We start from the raw sequence: 22,755 nt of genomic DNA on the forward strand, positions 1-22,755 counted from the left end.
AATATTTGTGTCACTGTTAACATTTGTCTTCTAGTTGTAAAGGCTTGTTCATCAGAATACAATGCAGCTGAAATGGTTCAAATTTAAAATGAGATCGGTACAGTTTCAGTTAAAAACCTAAAAATGATGACAACAACATGAAGCAATCACATGTATTGTATTTCAACATCAAATGTCAACTGTTGATCTGCCATACATTTTGTAAGATTAGGCAAAACGATATTGTAGTTCAAATCTCCTTTCAGTCCTTGATAATATGATATCAGTACTTTCGGATATGAATATGTAATGAGTACGTTGGCCAGGGTTCACCAATCCAAGGTGACTAGGCTATCAAGAAAATAATATATAGATGTACATTAATTTCATTAGGGTGACGTTTTGCATGTAGTAATTTGATAGAGAGTTGTACTGTTTGAAAGAGGTGTGTTTCAAGGTTGTGTCTCAGAGCAAATTATGAAATATTTAACCCTTTGAGCGCCAGAGTCTAGTTTTGTCCCCTTAATAAAATAAACCCCAGCCAATTTTTCCTAGATTTTTGCCAAAATTTTGAGAAAAAACTGTAGCCAATGAAATGCGATGTCCATTTGGTTCAAAATTATCAAAAAAATTACAAAAAATTCATAAAATTGGTAAAATGTTGCACTAAAATTTTGGCGGGAAAAAATTACAGTGCTCAAAGGGTTAACAGTGGACATGATATGCATGATTGTGGAGTCATGAAATAAATGGTCGTACAAGAATGTAATTGCTTCTCGTCATTAAAATTCTTTCCATTTGAAGAAGACCTTGAAAGGGAGCAACATTGAATTGTCTCTCCAATATGTAGGTAGAAAGACACGGTATCCATGTAAAATCTTTGTCAAATTTGAAAAGAAATTGTTTTTAAAAACTACAGGGCTGTAATTGTAGATGTTTACTGATTTTTCAGTTATATACAGGTACAATACCTGCATTTTTCTCTCACGTTTTCCCACCATGTCAAACAAAATCTACTGCAACCATATTGTTGTCTGTGAGAAAGGTAGAGTGGAAAAATTTAAATATGTCCATCAGATGTGTTAGGTGCAGTCATCTTTCTCACTTCTTTTCATACTCCGTATACATGTTCATGTGCACTGAAGTGTGAAATAAATGGCTTGCGTCTGCAAAGGAACTCATATGATCAAAAACTAATAATGGCTGCAAAAAAAATTTCATCATTGCCCAGGTGACAGATGATCATGACTGGTACTGCACTGAATGCCACAAAGCAGGTGATGTCATCCGTTGCCATGGTTGTTTCCGGGTTGCTCATCCCAAGTGCCTGGAAAAGAACAAAGTACCGCCTCCGGAGCACGGGCACTGGTATTGCTTTGTCTGTACGGTAAGTGGTGTTTCTGCAGATGACAAAAACTGCAAAGACACATTGTCATGGAAGTACACTTCAATTTCATACATTATTTTTAAGGCTTTCCATGGAAGCTAGGGATTATTTTCTACCCCTTTGTCAAAAAGTGGCAGAGAAAGGGTAAGATTATTTTCAAAATGGGTCGGCGATTTGCCAAAATACAATAGCTATCTGAGTACTGAACACCCCACTGTAAGTTTTAAACTCATCCACTCTAGACAACTAAATGAACGAAAAGTTTCTAACTGTGATGGAAGAAACTGAGGTGTGCCTCATGTATATTGAGCCTTTCTTCTTAATCTTAGGGAGTCAGTCGTGATGGATAAAGAGAACCATACCCCCTAGAGTAATGTTGATTTGATATCCTGGTACAGGGTAGCATGGGTCAAATATTTTTAGATCTTTCCCAAATTTCGATTCAGAAATATTGTTTTACTGGATGTTATTATTTTGGTCATCTCAGCTTTCACAATGTTTTGCTAAGGTTCTGGAACATTGGTAAATGATTTGGGAACCCCGGTAACATTTCTGCTGTCCCTAAATCTGATGGCATTGATATACCAAGGGGAACCCCGGTAAAAGGACTGGGGAACCCTGGTAAATGTTACCGGGGTACCGGCCCTAACAAAAACATGGTTTCAAAGGCCTGTAAATGTATCTCAGAATCACAAAATAACATCTCAATCAGAATGTATTTGTTCAATATACGTGCACAGTGAGCATAACTTCCTGTAGTTAAAGACAAAGATGAAACTTCCATCTGTTCGGTTTTATGTCAGTTCAACAATTATTTGCTTAATTTGCATATCATAGCAGTCGTTAGGTGATGATTTGGAAAGGAAGTATGAATATTAATTAAATAGAAGAAAAGGATGCCATAGTTTAATTAGCATAAAAGTTGGGCGGTTTAGTTGGTATTAAAGTCAGCTGCAGGGCTTGTTTACAGGTAAGTACATGTAGGCACATGTACAGGTTTGACCAAATAATGTAACACTCTCACAGACTCTCGTATATTATATACATTATATAGTAGCATATATGTACATACCGGTAAATGACGCCTGCAATCATTTTACACACAGAAATAACACCTGCAGTTATTTTGTGCATGTGAGTATATGGTTTTCACTCATGAAAATTTTTTTTCTCACAATCATATTTGTTTCCTTGACAACATTTTATTGCAGGCCTGTCGAAAAAAGAACCACATGATCGGTCGATCGGAAGTCAACAAGTTGCTTGGCTTTGCTCTGATGAGAATGAAGGAGAAGGTGAGATGCAGCCATTCAGTAAGTTTCAAAGTTCAAGTTCTACTACATCAAAATGCATGCATCATCCTTCCATCCCCTTTGAGTAATGGCCCAACCCCATTGTGCTCAATGGTATGGTTGAGTCCATAAGCAAGGAAAATGGGGATGGAAGGTTCTGGAGGAGCTGAGTTACCATCTAGGGTTTTGACCTTTGTGTTTCAACCTACAGTTGTCTACCACATCACAGCGTGCCCCTCTCACCATTATTTCAGGGGTTAAAGTGCAGCCTTCCAATTCAAAACAAAATGGGCAATCCAAAATCTATCGCTTAAAGGGTTAGATTACTAATCATAAGCAAAAACATGAAGCAACAATATATTACTAATTATTCATCCATCAGATGTAAGTGAGAAATGGTAGATCTGATCGAAACTTCTAGGAACTCAGTGATAGGAACTGAATATCACATAAGTTCCTTTCAACACAAAGGCAACCCTAAACATGGTAACTCCCTTCCATCAGAGCAGCTGCTTCATGCATGCGACAGTCTGTATTGGTGTTGCTTGGACCGTTGGTGTGCATGGCCTTCGTGAATAATTTCGGCAGTTTGGGTAAGATGTGCAGGATAAGTTAAGCAGATTTGATTAAATCTTATTGAATTATTTATCAGTTTGCATTTGTCAAGGAAATGTAGCTGTTAGAATGTTATTTGCATGAGTAATTTGTGTGTTTTGTTCAATTTATTAAACCAAACTCTGTTGTGAGATGACACCGGGTCATAGGTCAGGACATTAATTGTATAAGTTATAATATAGGAAGAACAGAGGATTTATTGCATGACTACATGGATCAAGTTACCATGCCTTCCAGAAAGGATCATTCATTTACTTTTTATGATGCAAACTGAATGAAAAATTTATATCCCATCTGCACCTTGAAGCACCCAGGGGTGCCATTGTGATGATCATGTGATTTATGTGTATGTCTGTCTGCTTGTGTATATCTGTCACTGGTTCTGTCTCTTTTATATGTACATGTATGTACATGTACATGTAGATACAGGTAATTTGTGTCACGTTTCACTCAAAAAGTGCGCAAGTTTTACATACATACTGTAATCAATGAGGCCAGCAGGAAGAGTGTTGTCATAGATTTGTAACAGTTTACATGTTCATGTTTGATGACAGCACAAGCAGGATTTTTCAAAAGACTAATCCAGCGTTTCCAAGCAGGATTTTGATAGTATTTAGGTATCCAATTACAAATACAGTACCTACTTCCTACACCATGAAAGGGACAGTGAGCTTATAGGGAAGAGAAACTTGCTTGATTTGAGAGACTGGTTGTCAGGTTTCAGCAGTATAGATAAACATATTTCCTTGTGCAATTAGCATGCATCTTTTCAAGGATGCAAATGTATGGGAAATTTGTCCTCGACAAATCATTATGATAGACGATGAAGTTGTGACTTCAAATATGGTTGACAGCCACTCGAAGCGATTAATAATTGCAATGTGGGTATCCTGCAGCCTGTTACTTCAAGGTGGTATTTTAGCCAAAACATACACAAATTTTTACGTACTTGACGTAGTATGCTGTAGCAGATTATGTCAGTAAAAATCATGTGTGCACTTACAGTAACTATGTTTTCAGGGGCCTTCAATGCTCAAGTCTTTGTAAAATGCAATATACAGGACATGTTACGCCTCTCTAGTTTTAACCATTTGAGTGCTGTAATTTTTCCCGCCAAAAATTTTGGTGCAAAATTTTACCAATTTTATGAATTTTTATGTAATTTTTTTCATAATTTTTGACTGAGTGGACATCATCACATTACACTGGCTACAGATATTTAGCAAAATTTTAGCAAAAATTAGGAAAAAATTGACTGGTGTACATAAGATAAATGCGTCAAAATTTGACTTTGGCGCTCAAAGGTTTATCCAACTCGACCTGATGATGACATACCGGTATGAACTACATGTAGGCAGGATAAGGGTTAAAGTGATAATCCTTGACTGTACAGATTTTGCAAGGAATAAATGCAGTTACACTGAGATTTTATGCAGGAATTTTTTTTCAAAGTGTCAGTCAACGATAAATCGAAGCATCATGTATGCATTGATTTCTTTCATAAATATCCTTACCAAAGGTTCACTGCAAGACTCTATATGAAAACTGATAGTCGTATGTCATTTTTGGATTTTCTGCCATCTGCATTTGACCAAAATATGAGAACTGTGACCTTACATTATCATACCTGAAGTTTGATTTGGCAGTGTAAAGGAATCAACATTTTAAACCTGTAGCCTGGCTTTTATCATAAAATACACTGATACCAGGCCAGTTTCAGTGACATGTGCCAGCTTTAGCAATACTCTACACGTATGAAATTCGAACCCTAGAAGAAATGAAATTGACAATCTGAGTAAGATGCTGGGAACAAAACATTTCCTTTGAAGAATTACCTAATGTTCATTTCTCTATCAGTGATAATCCTAGGTACAAACACCTAGAAGGACTCAGTACATGTTACTTCCGATTCTCTGCATCCAAATTCTTCTCTTACATGTAGATTTAAATTACCAGAGTGTCAATTCAATATGTGTATTTCAATATATGAAGTGTGATTTCTAATCCGGGATATATTTCCTTGCAGGCCCGCGAACTGTACAAGAAGTTGAACTTGAAGGACACTCCATATTTCTATTCTCTAGTTCACACCCACATGGATCTTAGCACAATGCAGCAAGTAAGATACCTCTATTCGTCATCCTTTCTGTTACTACGTTCTCTGTGCATAGGTTCAGCCAACCTAGTGAAAAACAAGGGGTTTTACCAAATCCTGTTGCTGAATGTCTTAAAATTGCAAAAGTGACTGCCTTTGTGTAGATTCAAGGGTTTGAATCTGTTTCTTATGATGTACTTCATTGCATGTCTGGTTTTTACATCACATGAATGGGGAGCAGTCTGTTTGTCTGTCACCTTTATGCAATTCAAACATCAGTCTGTCTGCTTGCTGACAAATTCCACCCTCGGCTACTGTACGTGTTTCAGACCTCAGTAAATGCAGATCTGAGCATTTGACATTTCTGCAACTCATTTAAGTTGTGCCAGCACTGCCCACTCACAGCTAGTGTGATTTATTTAATTAGATTTTCTGTTTTTGTATAGAAAATATGCAGTTCCACTTTTAATGTCAAAAAAGGTACATTCCATGATTTTCTGTACATGTAGTAGCGTTTTGTTCATGATTGGACAAGCACCACATCCTAGCCCAAGGTTCCATTGATGCAAAGTCCTACATATTTCACGTTTAATTGTGATGAAATATGCAAAAATTTGTGTCTACGTAATCGTACACATATACTTATTGAAAAACGCTGTCCCTACACAACAAGGACACACTCAACGTACATGACCTGAAAGTGGTTTAACGCAGGACTGAAAATAGGATGTGTATACCCACTTGCATTCGACACTGTAGATTTTAGTAGAACTGCAACCACCTGGGCAACATTATATCTCACCATCGTGTCATGTCAGTCGTTCAGTTCTGCACAGTCAAGTTCACTTTGAAAAGGAAGGTTCACGCATCAGTGGGGTCCACTTTGTCCATAACATGAAGCAGTGAAGCAGACAATGGTTATGGTAAATTGGTTGCATGTCATTTGGCCACTACAGTGTTTTAGGGGTGTCGATTTTGAGTCTTTCAAGTGACAACTGACATTCCTGACACCCCGGTGAAATTGAACATACACCAGCTACATTGTAATTACGTTGTCATGGGATGGAACATTGCTACTTCTGGTCCACTTTAGTGACATCCATACTTAAAAACCCCACTGCAATTTTTTTTAATCAACAGAGCTTGCACAGTAAAAAAAATCCCTAAGGAGATATTATGCTAATAACATTAGTATTATTGTGGGTGCATAATATTAATTGTGGCAAAGTAGTTTTTTCTTAGATTGCTTTCATCTGATTGGCGATGTTGCTGGGTAACCTGTGCGTGCTCTCTCTCTTTCTCTCTCTCTCTCTCTCTCTCTCTCTCTCTCTCTCTCTCTCTCTCTCTCTCTCTCTCTCTTGCTTTATGATACTGTGACCTTGCAACCTAACATTCTTTTACAAAATCATCATCATTAAATTTCTCTGCAGTGATTATGGAGTACACATAATTTCTATACTGTGTTGTTTTGTGAGTTTTTCAAGGCTTACCTCGGTGTATGTGTATGTAAGATACATTAGTATACTCCCCTGCAGTAGTCGTGGCTAGCCAGTGCTGAGAAGTCTTCTTTCATGACAGAGGCAGAAAGAGCAGCCAAATCAAATATAACTATGAAAAATCAAAAGAAGTTAGGAAGATGTGAATGCTTTTAACCCTTTAACCACTATGGTTTGGTCAAAACCCATTATTATCAATAGCAATTGTGGACCTGTTTACAGCAAATTAGGGGTGAACAGGTTTGAAACATTGACATGTACAGTTGCGTTTGACTTTGTTAGGTTGAGAGTAACATGATTTATTAGACAGTGTTGTGCAATTTAGTATATTGTCCTGGTAGATAATACAATGAACTATAATATAGTGTTTCTGGCCTTACTCAACAAACAAGAAGCCACTACAATGTGGCTTGTAGAAATAGTAAGAAAACCCAATAAGTCGATACTGTGGTGTTCAATCAGACGACGTGGTGATTGCATCCATTTTGCGGCAGGTATTTCACCAATATCTGGATCAGCTATGTCCTAGAAATAGGTGCAGTGAACTGTACGTAACCATGTTGAATAGCAGATAAATTGAGTGTATTCTCTGGGGATGAAATTCACACGATTGCTTCTTCATACATCTTAAATGCAATGGCAATGCACTCAGTTGAGATAAGGAGATGATATTGTGTTAATGAATTGACTTTACATTGAACCATGATGAATGGTAAACTTATATCAACTTATACACTGCAGTTTGTCTATACTAATTGAATATTTAAGTATTACACAAATTAAAAATTGAATTCAGAAAAATCATAAAATCGTTATAAAGCACTTAGAGCAAGGTAATCAAAGAAAAGGCGATCATGTAGATCGAAAAGCAGAATTGATACCAAAATGAGCACAATAACATGCAAGTTCAGGTGTAAAGAAATGGACATTAAACAAACAAAGTGATTTTAAAGTGTCCCTGTCTTATTGTAACATTTTTTATGCATCTTATTTTGAGGCCGATTGTCCATACTTGACAATGGAATTATGTGCGGATCACCTGAAATTGCGGAAAAAAAGGCTGGTTTCAGGGCAAGACTTTCAGGCTCTTTTTGAAATGCACAGTTGTTTCAAGCTGATGAATCTGAAATGTCAGATACTGACACTTTGGCTCAAAGAGCAATATGAGCAAATGCACTCTCCAAGAATGACCTTGTGCACGGCAGTGTTACTTCTACGAGATGGCGACACAATAGAAACACGTCAGTTTCATATTATTCATTGCAAGTAGCATTCTCAGTAACCCACAGTTTACTGACTGAGAATAAAAAAGTATGTTCCTCTCTTGATTCTTTCTTTCTTTTCATTTGTCTTTCTCACCACCTTGCAGAAAGTAGATGACAACAAATACCGGTGTCTTGAAGATTTTGAAGGGGATGCGGCCCTGATGCTGCATAACAACATTGTGTACTATGGTGCAGACAGTGAGAGGGTAGAACTCTGTGACATGGTTGTAGACGACGGCAAACATGATGTGAGTATTTTTTCATCTTCAATGTTAAGAACACTTGTGGCCAAAGCTGCAGTATAATGCCACGCTATCCTAGGGGGTATGTTTGTATTTTTTGTATTTAGTCATCCCTGCAGGCACCCTCAGACAAGCTTTGATTGATCCCGTAAGTGAAATGGGCACTGTGTTCATCAGGTGTGTCCAAATGTGATTCTAAATGTCCGAATTAAAATATGACGTTTTAATAATCTTAAACTTTTGTTTCTCAATCAATACTGGGCAGCAATTGCAAGTCTGTTCTGCCCACATGTCATGCTTTGTCGATATACCGATCGAGGATTGGACATATAAAAAGTTCTTCTCAAGATAAAGTCTTGTAAAAATCCTGGGCATTGGATTCACCATAATTAAGTGTCACACTACATAGGAAAGTCAATACTTGATAGGGATTGCATTAACTGAATAGTGTGTTCCTTGGACTCCTTGATTTTAAGGGGTCCTTACTCTGGTACTTTGAGGAGTCCCAACCCTCATACAAATTTCGCAGTCTCAAAGATTCTATTTACATTCCTACCACAAAGACTGGCGTTATGTGATCACTCACACAACATGTGCTGGATATTTGGTTTATCCCACATTCTCAATCATTCAGTGCAGCAATCTATTTTGTTACATGGGTATAATCATTTTCAATGTTTGAAGCATTGTTATGTCCAAGCACACTGAGCTCTATGTTGCTTTGTTCCGCATTTCCATTCTTGATTCTGATGACCTTGTCCATTTCTTGAGCAGATCCAAGAGATCCGAATCTGCAAAGACTGTTACAAGATGTCAAACTGTCGGACAACAAAAGACTGGTTTTGTAGACCATGTGTAAGTATGGACCACAGCTACCCTATTTATCAGACCTAACAGCTATTGACATGTTTCTCTGCGTAACACCTGTTGCTGAACTACCGGTATATAGGTTTTCTTTTTGGTGAAAATAACCCTGCAGGATTGTGAAATGTACAACAGTAATGTTGAAAACAAAGGAGTTAAATGTTGTGTTCATTTCATATGTGCTACTGGTAAATAATGGTTTGATATTGTCACGTGGTACTCAAAAGATACAGTAGAGCACACGAAAATTCATTATCACCTTTTTGCCACAATGGTTTAGCCCAAACCCATTGTTATCAATGGTGGATGTAGACCTTATGACAGGGAGGTGGGGGAGTGAAAAGCTTAACAGATATTAGACCAGCAGTTTGATCCTGCTGGTTCTGAGCAAAGTTTGAAAAATCGCTCTGTCTTTCCTCTCAATTACACTCAGACCAATCCGCATGATCTGGTTTGGGCACAAATGAAAGGATTTGGCTACTGGCCTGCCAAGGTGATACAGCGTAAAGAGGACCAAGTGGATGTCCGGTTCTTCGGGGGATTACATCAAAGGTGGGTTCTTGATGATGTGTAAGAATGTCTTCCTTTTGTTTCATCATTGCTTCTAGATACAACAAATAAGATCATCACATTATTGCCGTCAGTAAGAGGGGAGAATGAACAGCTCATTGGGGAATGCTTTTCCCTGTATGGCCATATGGATTTGAATCTCTTTCAGAAGGTAGAATATAACAGTTCTTGATATATGAGAATACGGAGGGTACCATCTTCATAGAGTGATATAGGTGCCTGGCTTTGCTTACTACTGCATGGTGATACACTTACTGCTGCCTCGCTGAAATAGCTTTTACACTGATACATCTTGCAATCTATGAATAGTTAATATATCATGCTATATGATGATTCAAAGTTTCAAATATTTAGAAAAATATTTTAAACAATGAAGAGGCCATCCGGGCATTTTAAGCTACATAAAAATGTGAAAATAATGCAGGGGTGGGGGTTTAAACATCAAAGATGTACTGTAGATTGTGAACCGTTAAGTGCGATAGCTGATGACCATAGACAGTTGAATGTATCTGTGCTTCTGGTCACTGGCAGGGCCTGGCTTGCAGAATCAAATATCAAAGATATTGACACAGACATCAAACAGTTGAAAATCAAAGCAACTCCAGGCTGGCACAGTGCCTGCAAGGAACTCAAACGACACCAGGTCCTCCTCGCAGCCAGGGACAAGTCTGGAAAAACGGAAAAACCGGAGAGGCCTGAAAAGACACACAAGTCACACAAGGCGTACAAAAGCAGGAAGAGGTCGAGGGAAGTTGAGGAAACAGAACAGGACGATGCTGTGTCCAGTTCCAATGGAGATCAGCAGGTCAAGGTTCAGGTGAGTGTAAAGATGTGTAACATAATTCAGTGACATGGTGACTCACATAGAACATAGAAAGTAACACACATACATTATCATTACACAACAGCCTAGCAATGATCAAAACAGAGTAAATTGAAGGAATAAACTTCAACAGACTCTCATTGATGTTCAGGGGATGGCAAAATTGAAGCAATATACTTTGGAAGACTGTTATGTAGCTGGTTGGGTAAATGCTAGTCCCACAGACTTGTGTACCTTACAGGGCTTGCATTGTTATAAATAATTCATAATGATGTCAGGCCTTTCAGATATGCATGAAAGGGCAGATAGACTTTTTCCAGTATCTTCATTTCCTTTCCTAAACCAGAATATTGTGCCATCATTTAAAACTGATCATGGATGTTTTATTGCAAGGATTTTCTAAATAGAAAATAATGGCAAACATTTTCCTGTTCAACATGTTCATATTTGATGCATACACTCCACTTGTTAACATCTTTACACAATTTACATTTCTGATTTGAAACATTTCTTCAATTGTTGGTTATTATCTATTACAGAAGAGTATGATTGACAGGGCCAAAACTTTGCACTTTTTTGCTGTGGTAACATGTTTATTCTCATTTCTACCAAAATAGGCTGACAATGTGACATCAAGCCAAGATTCTAACCAGGGGTCCCCTGCAGCCAGTACTGAAAGCACTCCAGCTAAAAGAGTAAGTTGTTGGGGCAATTGTAGGTCCCATGTTATTCTTTTTATACTTCGTTTAACTTAAGACTCCAGAAACACTGCCTATGATGTCTTTGTGTATATCAATCCTTGCTTGATTTTGCCTTGGCCACACTATGTGACCTTCAATTTCTTCACTTAGAGACTACTTATCCCTGGAAAAAGTCATATTTTTATGAGACTTAATTTGTTCAACTGCATCATAAATGGCAATGAAAATGTAAATATGCACTGCAAATAGCAATGATGCAAAGTTACCTATTTTTAGCAAAATCTCCCCAAAATCTGTGACAACACAGGTGTTTATAAGCTACAGGTTGAAACAAATGGATTAGTCTTATAAAACTTTCAAAGGAAAGTAACGGGGTAACAGTCAATGTCAACAATAATGTGCAAGAAGCAGTGATTGAAAATTTTGGCTTTAAGCATAAGCAGTACATTGAGAAACGTCTCTGTGTTGTGAGATGGCTGCAAATGATGTAGCGATGCTTTGATCTAACTTCTGTTATTACATGGTGTGTATTTCATTGTTTCTTTGCAGCGAAAGAGTTCATCAAACACTAGCAACTTGAGTAGTGAGTCGCCAACTCCCGCCAAGTGCGACTGCCATGAAAAGTACACCACCATCTTTACGGACTTCAAAGCCAGGCTGGAACAGGAATACCAGAAGGAGAAAGAGGAAGCTATCACAGAAGCTCTGGAAAAGGTATCTTGGTTTTCTAGCAGTAGTATGCAGTCTTTGTAACGTACTTGATGTATGGATTTTTCATGCAAGCCATGTGGAAAGTGTACAACATGCTCATTGTTTCATATTTCCCGGATAAGGCTGCATGATAAAAATGCAGTAGCATTATTGTTGTACAAAGTTAGAAAGTGATTCTTCTGGTTGGTTCACATGTAGTGCCCCATTATTTTCTATTCAGTGTAAATCCAGTGTCCTTAGAGTACACTCAGTGTGACAGTTTTCGGACGACCTCAGTTTTCGGACATTTAATGACATGCTGTTCGTTGTACTCACTTCGCTCCGTATTGATAGCGTTTTACAAGTCATGCTACCGCATATTAAGTCAGGTGACGCTGCTGTCCCGTTTTGAATAGTTATTTTTTCAGTAGAAGCTATTTTGGGCGCTACAAACTTGGCGAAGTTAACCACACAGTACGATACAAGGTGTCGAACGCAACACACAGAGACAGCCCATGTCCGATATCTAAGCGCTATACACGTCGAAATATAGTTGCGTCGTCCATGGATTAAACGTAACTAATTTATCACGAAATTTTTACAAACAGTTTTCTAAACACATCAAAATTGAAAATCGGGGGTTTGAAGTTTCAAAATATCGATATTTAGCCCCTATAATCACATTCCAAATACGACGTCCGATTACTGCGATAGCAGTCCGATTACTACCCACTCAACATGGGGTCAACAATTTGGCAACTTTGACCCCCTAAATACCACTTCCGTCGTGTTAACAGTTTGAGGATAAACACAATAAAGTTTCGAAGGGTATGGTAATAAGATTTCGTACTGCTCGTCATTTATGAAACGGCTTTGAGCAAAATTCACTACCCTGTCCGAAAACTGTCACACTGAGTGTAACTATGACATGGCATTGTCCCATAATGATGTCCAATGGACAAACCAGGGAATGTGGTAAAGAGTAACGCGTAAACCATCCTAATTCACTTTGTGCTATTAAAGCTTCCCGGTTGTCTAATGGTAGGATTTTTGAATTTGCACACTGATGCAGTGATTGAATATCTCTATTTGTTTACAGCTCAGGGCAGAGATGGAAAGCGACAAGCAGCAGACGATATCACGAGTGAAGGACACCATGATGGCAGAAATTGACCGAACTAAGAAACAGACGCGGGAAAAATGCCAGGAGGAGTTTGAAGAGGAGCTGAAAAAAATTGAAGCCAAAAACAAAGAAGAAATGTCGCAAACAAAGAAGAGACAATGGGTGAGTGGATATATTGTTTCTCTGAAACAGAATCAAACAATATTTTGGACCAATAATTACTTATTGGTATGTTCTCAATGCAGACCATGAGAATTCAGTGTTATGGTATCCAGTGTGCTTTCAGGCCTAAGTCAATTAAGGTAGTATGCACCTCAAAAGTGGAAGACTAAACTTTTGCTCAAACTTTCCTTAATGAAACTTTTTTTACCTGGTTATACAGGAACTTCCCCTATAAAAGCTGGATTATCGTAAATCTATGCAAATGTGAAAAAGTGACGCTACTGATCGGACGTGCCGTGTTTGGTCCCAGAATCCCATAATTTTGCCGTGTGGCATGTTTCAGGCGTTCATTGTCATTGAATCCCCCATATGAAGTCTGTGAATATATAGCGACTAAACTTGAGTCAAAAGTAAACTTGTCTGTAAAAATGTTCCGTTTTTTGACGGAGAATGTATATGTTTCAAAATGTGTTCCCTGTATGACCATATGACCCCTCTTTGCATATGTCACAAAAGTGCCCATATGATTATTCAAATTTATCACCCGGTCAAAACGATGCTATGAGAATTCAAAAACTCCCGCCCAGTGTATGCAAATGGCTGTGTCACAGTAATCCCACTATTGTGTGCCCACGGTCCTGTAACTTCCTGTTTAAAGACATTCAGTAATCTTGGTTCATAAAAGCTTGTACATGGCATGTGAGATCTTGTTAATGAAGGTCATATACTGTACATCATTTAGGTCTATGTTACATTTCATGTAATGACATGCATGAACAGGCAGTAATTCCATCGGACATCCATTTCTAGAAACTGATAATCCAAAATCAAGGTTTGGTTGTCCCTGGATGTGGGATTACCGTTAATTCAGAGCTCTGGACAGCCTGGCCAGATTTTCACTGCAATTTTTGACAAAATATCAAAGCATCAAGGTACAGTGTACCCTGGAGACAGTTTTTCAGACAATTGGATTGGTTTTATAATTTTCTGTCCTACTACTGTGGGTCCTCAGTTTTGAAACCAGTTGAATATTAAAGTTTTCACATTGTTTTGTTTAATAAACCACTAAACACAAGATTTACAGGCCATTTCGCATTTAAACATCAGTCAGTATCATATAGTTTTTTCATTTATTCAAAGTTTTGTGCGGTGATCATCAAATTTTTTTTCTTGACTTTGAAAGGGAATGGTTTAAAGTTTACTTGATGAAAGTTTGAGTAAAATCTGAAAACTTTCTGTTTCAAGGCACACGTTATTACCTTTATGTTAAAATTTTTTACTTTTATATGCTCCCTACATTGAATCAAAACCATGATAAGCAAGGTGTGTGCAATGCAGGAACCTAGTCTGTACGGCCATCTGTAGAATAATTAAGATCCACATGCATAAATTTGCACAGAAATGAATGGAATACTCTATTTATGTATGCATTTAGGGACTTCGTGTTTGCCTTTTGTGTGATATTGATACCATATCTACTGCACCTCCAAACCACTAGAGGACTGTGTTGAAAAATTTCAGATTCACATTCGTGTTCAAATCCTTGGTGTTTGTTCCCATTACAGTGCATCAACTGTGAGGAGGAAGCCATGTACCACTGCTGTTGGAACACTTCGTACTGCAGCATCAACTGTCAGCAGATCCACTGGCACAAAGAACACAAGAAGCTCTGCAGAAGAAAGAGATGAATCAAAACAAAATGGTTTAGCCTAGCAACTAGAGGTCAAATTCATCGGTAGGCAGTGGCATATATCCATGACGACTCACACGTTGTGATACAACAGAACACCCTAGTCACCAGTCTGACACTGAAGTTCAGAATTTACATTCAGTTGCAAGTAGAAACTGATCCTGATGGTGCCACCCCTTGACCTCTGAACTCTGACCCCACTTTAAAATGCTGTAATAACAGGCAGAAATATTGGCCGGTGAGCTGCGCTTACCAGTGGCTGTCGGTGCCCTTAATTTAAATCTTACCTTGAGCATGTTGTGATTTTCCATACCAAGAAATCAACTGCGAAGAGCATTTTACAAATCATTCTGCATAGTGCAAAATTAATCTAGAGCTCACAAAATGTAGTCTGTGATATCTCTTCATCAGTTTCTGTTTTCAACTGCCATTTTCTAGAACCCGTCGCTTTTTGGTAGTTTGAGACGACAAGAAAGTTTTTATACAGTATTTATGCATAATTTAATTTTCTTCTAATATTGAAGCAAATTTGCTATTAAAAATCATGTATTTGTTACCGTTATGTTTTGTAGCTCCATGTTTGCCATCTTTTCAAAAAAACCAAAAGTTGCTTCCACTTTATAAATGTTATTTATATGTGTATTTTCAAAGTATTTCCAGGTCCATTTAATAGTTGCTATTTTTTACAGTGTCCTATATTGTCTGTGCGATGTACCGTAGGTTTTGAACGTTCTTTGTGTGTAGATACTTATTCTTGATAATGTTCACCGACTTCACAAAACATCGTGTGTCACCTATAGACATCCCACCCATTTAAAAAAAACAGTAGTTTCACTTCAATGTTGATACCAGTGGATGAAACCAGATATTCAACACATGGTTTGGAGAGAGAGTGAAAAGGGTGTTGTAGAACTGTTGAACAACCATAAGACGGGACCAGCAGTTCAGGGTCATTCTCTTCGTGTTTGACTTTTCCAGAGATCAGGGTCAGGAAGAAGTCAAGGTCTACTGAAATATTGTCAATGTAGTGGCACATCAATGCTCTGTAGTGGTTGAAATGATATGTCTTGTAAAACAGACAAACCCGACGATACTCTCCTCCAATCCTCAAACCAACCATACCCAAGCCATACTCTGCATTGTTAACTATTCTGGTTATCAGTAAAACATCGTAAAATCTGGTGAAGCCCATGAGTAACCACAATCATCCATCCAACCTTTGCACAGAATACCTCATTTTACATTGACTGTGGACTTGTTTATCTCCAAGAATGACTGTGAACTTCTTTATCTCCGAGAAAGTCTTATCAAAGCAAGAATCAAATTCATCTCTTGATGAGAAATATTGAAACAGAGGTTTTCTGAGACGCTTTATCTGATTGGCAAACCAATAACTGTATGTAGACTACAATTTTTGTTGGATGTATAGAAGGTGGTGGTTTTGTATCAAACTATTTTCTATAAGATTTTTATTGTTGCTCAGTTCTTGATTTAATCTGGTATCGGTTCATTTCTAGAAGAGTATCACATGACACATGTCTTTGACATGTGTTTGTTTATGTATTCTCTCCTCCAGTGCACTTTTGTGTTCGAATGAGCATATAGATTATGCATTACAATGGTTGTATCAAGTTACTCGTTAAAGAGAACGGTAAGAAAGGATCAGAAAAGATACATAGTGTACTGTGCTATTGACCCGACTTTGTGCTTACTTGACTTACAATTGTCCTGTGTAAATGAGAAATTATCTACGGTTCGCATTTACTACAGTTACAAGCTCAGACCCCTCTCTTTGAAACTTGATTGGTAATGACGCGTCGGACAAAATTGTTTTCAGTTGCAATGGATCATTGCATCTTTGACGGTGAGGGGGATGGTCAGCAATGGAAAACTATAGAAATGAGAACTGTTTGATAAATATCTTGCAGCCTTTTCTTTGTCCAAGTCCAAGATATTGACATGTCGCAACTAGAGAAAGTTTAATCTCACAAAGATTTATACATACTCTTCTCTTATTTTTGAAAAAAAAAATTGTGAAATCCAAGAAGATGATTCTAACAACCCCTTTCCCAAGATCTACTGGTGCACCCCTTATTTACTTTTTGAATCTGGAGTTGTAAGCGCGGTACAGTAAAACGAAAAATATTTATATCACTTAGGGTATGTGTAAGCATATTGTAAATATGGAATAGTGACAAAATTACGATACAGGAAATCAAGTTTGCGTGTAAATGCCGTGTAACGCTGATCCCAAGTAATCATGATAGCCAACTGTATTGACTTCAGCCAGTGACATCATTCAAATCGTGCAAGAAATGAAAATGAATCAAAGAGGGTCAGAAGATATGGAACTTTCCACAGATTGTTTTGTACATTTGTATATGTAGTATCAGATTGAACTTGTAAGGTTGTGAAATGTATTTGAAAGTGAATTGGTGTACAGTACAGGATAGCTGACGAAGGTTAGAGAAAAGAAATTTGTATCCATCTGTAATCACACTTTACTCTATTGATCTAGGTGTTGAATTGGAATTATAGGTGTTTAGACAGAGAAATTGTGTACAATCAACATTGTTTTGGGGAGAGGCAGTTTCACAATAGCTGCCTGCTCCCGCTGGAAGACCAGTCCAAATTTGGTTTGCTAGAATCATGATAGGAAAAGTTGAAGTTATTCGTAAAGAAGGAAATGTAATGATTTCCAGAAGATGTAGGTGAATAACCGACATCAAGATAATGTACATTTCGGAGAATATCAGCTGTGCAATGTGCCGGGTATTGACAATTTGATTGCTAAGTGATTTTGGAGTGTTCTCTCAGAGTCTAGAAAGAAAGGCACATGTATTGATGGAGGGCAGACTCAAGGAACTGTCAAGAGATTCCAGAATTGACTCAAAAGAGTTCAAAAATCTTAAGAGTTACTGTCAGGTCACGTGATCATATTGTCCAATCAGACTCCTCAGTGGTGTGCAGTTACAAAGCACTGTGCAGCTGCTGATTGGCCAGTTGTCAGGTCACGTGATCATATTGTCCAATCAGACTCCTCAATGGTGTGCAGTTCAAGGGGACAGCCTAAATCAAGTTTATAGCATGGTTTAACCAAAAGTAGGGATGCTTGGAAAAACTTATTGCATGTGTGTGTTGCAAACTTTTCATGTCTGCATCAGGCACAGTGAGTGGTTTTGTTGGTGGGTGTATTCACAGGTGTTGAAAAACACCAGGAGAATCTTCAACTTTCCGCGTTTTACTTGTTGAATTACCAGTGAGCTGCTCTGGTTCAAATAGAAGTATTCTGACGGGTTCACATTTTGTCTTAATTATTTAACTTCTGCTAAACCAATATTACTATAAGACAGGCCCTCCCATTGCTCGCTAGACTTGGTTCAAGTTTGTGATTTTAGTTGTTTCTTGTTTCTTCATGATTGTCCCTGTGAGAGTATGTGAGCAGGTTGAATGTAATGCAAGGTTGTACCGTTATCCTGGAAATCATTTCGGGAAATGACTACTCGTAGCTGCCATCGCATTCAACCCTACTGAGCAGACTGCTCAGCTATGCATTTGCCGTGGTCTGATGACGACACCACAAACTCGCCAAAGAGTCAAATAGCTTTGGATTAAATAACTATAATACACAATAGGCTGTTTCAGGCAGTTTCTTGTTTCTTCATCAACTTGAACCATCTTACCACCGATGATAATCTTGGAGTAATGGTATCATTTTTTTTTCTGTTCTCAGGACACTCCAAAGTGATTCTTGCCATTAATATTTTGAGTCTTTCAGAGTCAGTTTATTTGCCATTGTAACTAGGTTAATCGAATTCCTGTTTTTTTATGTTGTCTACATTCCTGTCATTTTGCTAATGACATTGCTTTTGTTGCTCAGTTAGATCTATACATTGCAGAATCAACCACAATTCATAGATAGCGAGTGATTTCACCTTTACTACAAAATGTCAATATTTCAAAAGAAGGGGTCATCAACATAACCTCTAACTTTTTTTGTAAAAATGAAATTGTCCCAATATGGTGCTGTTCAAGTCAGAGAGCAGTTCATTTCTCAAGGGAAGGCACAACTTGGTTTTACAAAGAGGCATTGCCATTGAATTTTGACGATTTTTTGTTTCAAAGCTCAGAAAAAAAATAATCTCGATCCCTCATGCAAACGATATTTATAGAACAATAAGTCAGCTTTTCGGGGAACTGTAAGACATTGAGAGAGAGATATATATAATCATGCAAAAAGCACTGTTCATAGTGTGTAATTGTTTAATGATTATCAGAAGTGAATGAATTTGTTCTGAAATTTTGATGATCCTTCAGAGTAAACACATAATTGGGAATAGATTATCAGTATAGAATGTTGTCGATGGGTCATGAAGCAGATACTTGAATGTCTTATGTCTCTGATTTGTGGACAGTCAGTAAGCATGGGTGTTGGTGGCACTGCCAGCCTTTATAGTTCAATGAGCCGGTGAATGAAGGCATCTGCTAGAAGCCCGTTGGTTAACCTTCAAAAGACATGGCTAATATTCTGTTATACTTGTTTTGGTATGTTGACTCTCACCAACTTGCCTAGGCGTTACAGCTGACGAGTAACGTCAGGAACCATGAGGCTGTATATCCATAATCCTTTCACCACTGCTAGTGTGTACACTGTACAGTCCCCTGAGTGGCCTGACTAGTCTACTGGTAAACAAGGAGTGAAAGGGTTCATATGATTCTCCCGTTAGATGAACATATATTTATATATTGTCACAATAGCGATGAAATGAATAGTGTGTTACAGGCACAGGTTTATCACATTTGTATAAGCAAATTGACTATTAAAGATTACATAGTTTTCAAAGAAAAATGAAGTATTACGCCATGTACATAGTCAGCATCAATGAGATCTTATGCGGTGATGTGTTTCGGACTGCAGCTCTATCATCCATTTCTAGTTGTCTGTCTCTTTAAACTCGAGCTGCTTTGGTCAGTTTCTCAACATTGCCGGCACTCAACTTGCATAGATAGACCGATGAGCTTTTTTAAAGGTTGCCTTTTAGTGGTAAACAGCCAGGTTGTTGTGGTGTTGCCACAAAAAAAAGCTTTTTAAATTTGTACACATTGTACGCAATCATGGTCTTGATATCAAATGTCTTGTACAATGCATGTAGCTTTTGTGAACTAGAATCCTGGGGCCTTTTGGCTTTTCATTCAACATTTTGTAGAATGTTTGTCTCAGTGGTTTATTTCTGATTCAAAAATAGTGTATTTTAATAATATTCTTCTCTGTCCTTGCGTAGCGCCTGTAAGAGTGTTTATATCCACCAGACTGTCATTGATTGTGGAGCTAAATTGTATAGTGTACATGTTGTGATACCATATATGGTCAAAAGTGTACACCTGTCCATATATGGTCATTGTGTTAGTGTAGTCCTCTCCAAATATGGTCACTAAAAACTGTACAAGTTGATCAAAAACATTCATGAATACTGGTGCTTTTCCAATGGAATGTTGACGTTGTCGTTTTTCAGAGGATTATTGACTACTGAAGTCAGACATTTTTTAAACAACTCTACATATATTTTGTAGTAGAAGTTTACAGCCTAACATGGCTTGCATTTTTCAGACGCATCGTCCGTCGTTGACTGCTCTCTCTCTCTCTCTCTTTCTCTCTCTTTCCATTCAAAGTTTTATATGAGATGATGTTGCCAGATGCCATTTTAAGGTTTTTCTTTATTTGTTCCACTTCTGTGATGAACTAACAACCTCATCAATGTTCATACCTCTGTAGCTGTTTTCCCATTTATTCTACATTTGCAGAACTTAATTTTCTAGGTTTTTTTTCCAAATTAAAAACAAAGAAAAAGAAAAAAATTATAGGCTATCATACTTTCCTACCGTCCTTCTTTTATTCAAATGTTTCTGTTAAAGTTTTTGTTTGTTGAATTGGTAATTATTTGAAGCCCAATGCTTCGAAATTTATTCGTAGTGACAGGTTATGGTCGTTAGCTAGTATTTTGTTATTTTTTTTCAGAGTAGCATTAAAGTTTCTTACATGTAGATGTTGATTGATTAAATTGTTAAATTATCATTAAGTGTAAATCGGGCCCAAGGTGAGACCAATTGTAAAACGATTGCCACATCTCTGTTCAAGATTGATGTATGTGTGTTTTTTATAGGCCTTTGCTCCACACATCTCTCTACTGCATGCATAACGCTGCATGGTTTGCATCAACAGTGAATATAATATATCTTTTATCAGAAAAGCAGATGAGAAGATGTTTTCTACTTGGTAACTTTTAGTCACATTTTGAGCGTGTTGTAAACATGCTAAGTTTAATTAATGTTCTTGTGTCCTGTGATAACAGTGTTTGACATTGGATATATTGTACAGTCAGCAAGGATATGTCGTTCTTCCCCACTCCTAATGTAGATTTTTTGTGCACAAAATAAACATGTCTTTTATTCAGTGTTCATAGCTGTTACACACTTGCAAGTTTACTGAAAAAGAAGAAGAAATAAAGTTTATTGCTTCAATCTTCCGTAGACGTTTTGCATTTTCTGTCCAACTTTGCCTTTATGGGTGGTATTCCCGGGGTGGTTTGTTCTATCAGTGGGTGCTTTTTGCTGTCAGAGCTCCAGCGCCTGAAAGATTGGGAAAAAACCCAAGAAAAGACTAGAAAAAATTGCAATATTTTTGTATAACCAAGGGACAAGATGACAAATAAAGCTGTTGATAAATAGCAACATGAATGTCATTCAAGCTGCCTGTGAATATCATGGACGATAGTGACAATTTTCCATACTGCTTACAATTTCTCTGCTACAATAATGTTCTCTGCTAGTGGGGAAATTTTTACAGCACGGAGAATTGTCACTATCGGCTACGGTACTTGAAAGATTCACTTTTCTGTTCTACGTATAAAGTACCAAACAAGCATGTCCAGTTTCACAGCGGAGAAAATGACCTTTCTGGTAACTACAGTTTTACATTGACGTCTTGTGTGCCATAGTCTACTTAGTTTTATACTGTACAAAGCCTTTATTTGATGTAAGCTGGATTCAGATTTCTCAGAATGCAGAGTGATACTAGGAATAACTGTGGACATGAAGTCTGTTGTCGGCTGTTCTCTGTGTCGATCTAATTTTGTCCTTGTAATATGTTTTGCTGAAAACAGAAAAAAAGGTACAGGACGGGCGTAAATATAAACAGTGAAGACATAGGGGAGTGCCTAGACGAAGATGATAGATATTTGCAAACACGCCGCAGGGGGCGCTATGTTCATCACCATCTCAAAGTCTGTCTCAAAGTTTCGATAGACTTTCCCACAAGAACCATTCATCAGTGCTCAAGTTGACATTGACGAACCGCCTGTCAGAAGGCTTTGTGCGACTGAATGTTTTAAACCACGAAGATTTAGCTCAATTAAGGTTACTGTGGTGGACCATGGGAATTCTTTCGTTTGAAAATATTTAGGAAAACTTCAATGCTAAAGATGAAGGGCTCAACAGCTGTAAACCTGTAGAAATTTTGATATTTTGTGACAAATACTTTTCAAACTGAAATTATAGTTTTACTTGCAGTGTTTTAATGAACCACAGAATTGTAGAATGTGGCATATGATATTTACATATTTATAAGTATGCACATTTTTTATATGAAATTGCAAAAAGGCATCGATCTCAGGCAATCTCGTAAACCAACAGAGCTACGGATCCAATGCCCGGGGTCTTCATAGGTCAGCCCCTTTGTCTCTTCCACGAGATGACTGTTTCTCG

The 22,755-nt window shown here is 37.7% G+C and overlaps 1 protein-coding gene across 2 annotated transcripts in view; it reads left to right on the forward strand.

The window, feature by feature from the left end:
* Positions 1-21,522, forward strand: part of LOC139140900 (zinc finger MYND domain-containing protein 11-like) — a 45,861-nt gene extending 24,339 nt beyond the window's left edge. Inside the window, exons 3-13 of one of the 2 annotated variants that reach the window (XM_070710368.1) lie at positions 1,211-1,366; positions 2,578-2,679; positions 5,300-5,392; positions 8,234-8,377; positions 9,146-9,226; positions 9,669-9,787; positions 10,337-10,622; positions 11,246-11,323; positions 11,879-12,043; positions 13,119-13,304; positions 14,870-21,522. In XM_070710368.1, the coding sequence (XP_070566469.1) occupies positions 1,211-1,366; positions 2,578-2,679; positions 5,300-5,392; positions 8,234-8,377; positions 9,146-9,226; positions 9,669-9,787; positions 10,337-10,622; positions 11,246-11,323; positions 11,879-12,043; positions 13,119-13,304; positions 14,870-14,992 (1,533 nt within the window). In that variant the 3' untranslated portion in view covers positions 14,993-21,522. The remainder of the gene's footprint in view (positions 1-1,210; positions 1,367-2,577; positions 2,680-5,299; positions 5,393-8,233; positions 8,378-9,145; positions 9,227-9,668; positions 9,788-10,336; positions 10,623-11,245; positions 11,324-11,878; positions 12,044-13,118; positions 13,305-14,869) is intronic. The other variant, XM_070710369.1, reaches the window with a different exon arrangement.
* Positions 21,523-22,755: the final 1,233 nt, after the last annotated feature.

Source organism: Ptychodera flava, chromosome 9 (assembly GCF_041260155.1).
Source record: "Ptychodera flava strain L36383 chromosome 9, AS_Pfla_20210202, whole genome shotgun sequence".
Classification (NCBI taxonomy): Eukaryota; Metazoa; Hemichordata; class Enteropneusta; family Ptychoderidae; genus Ptychodera; species Ptychodera flava.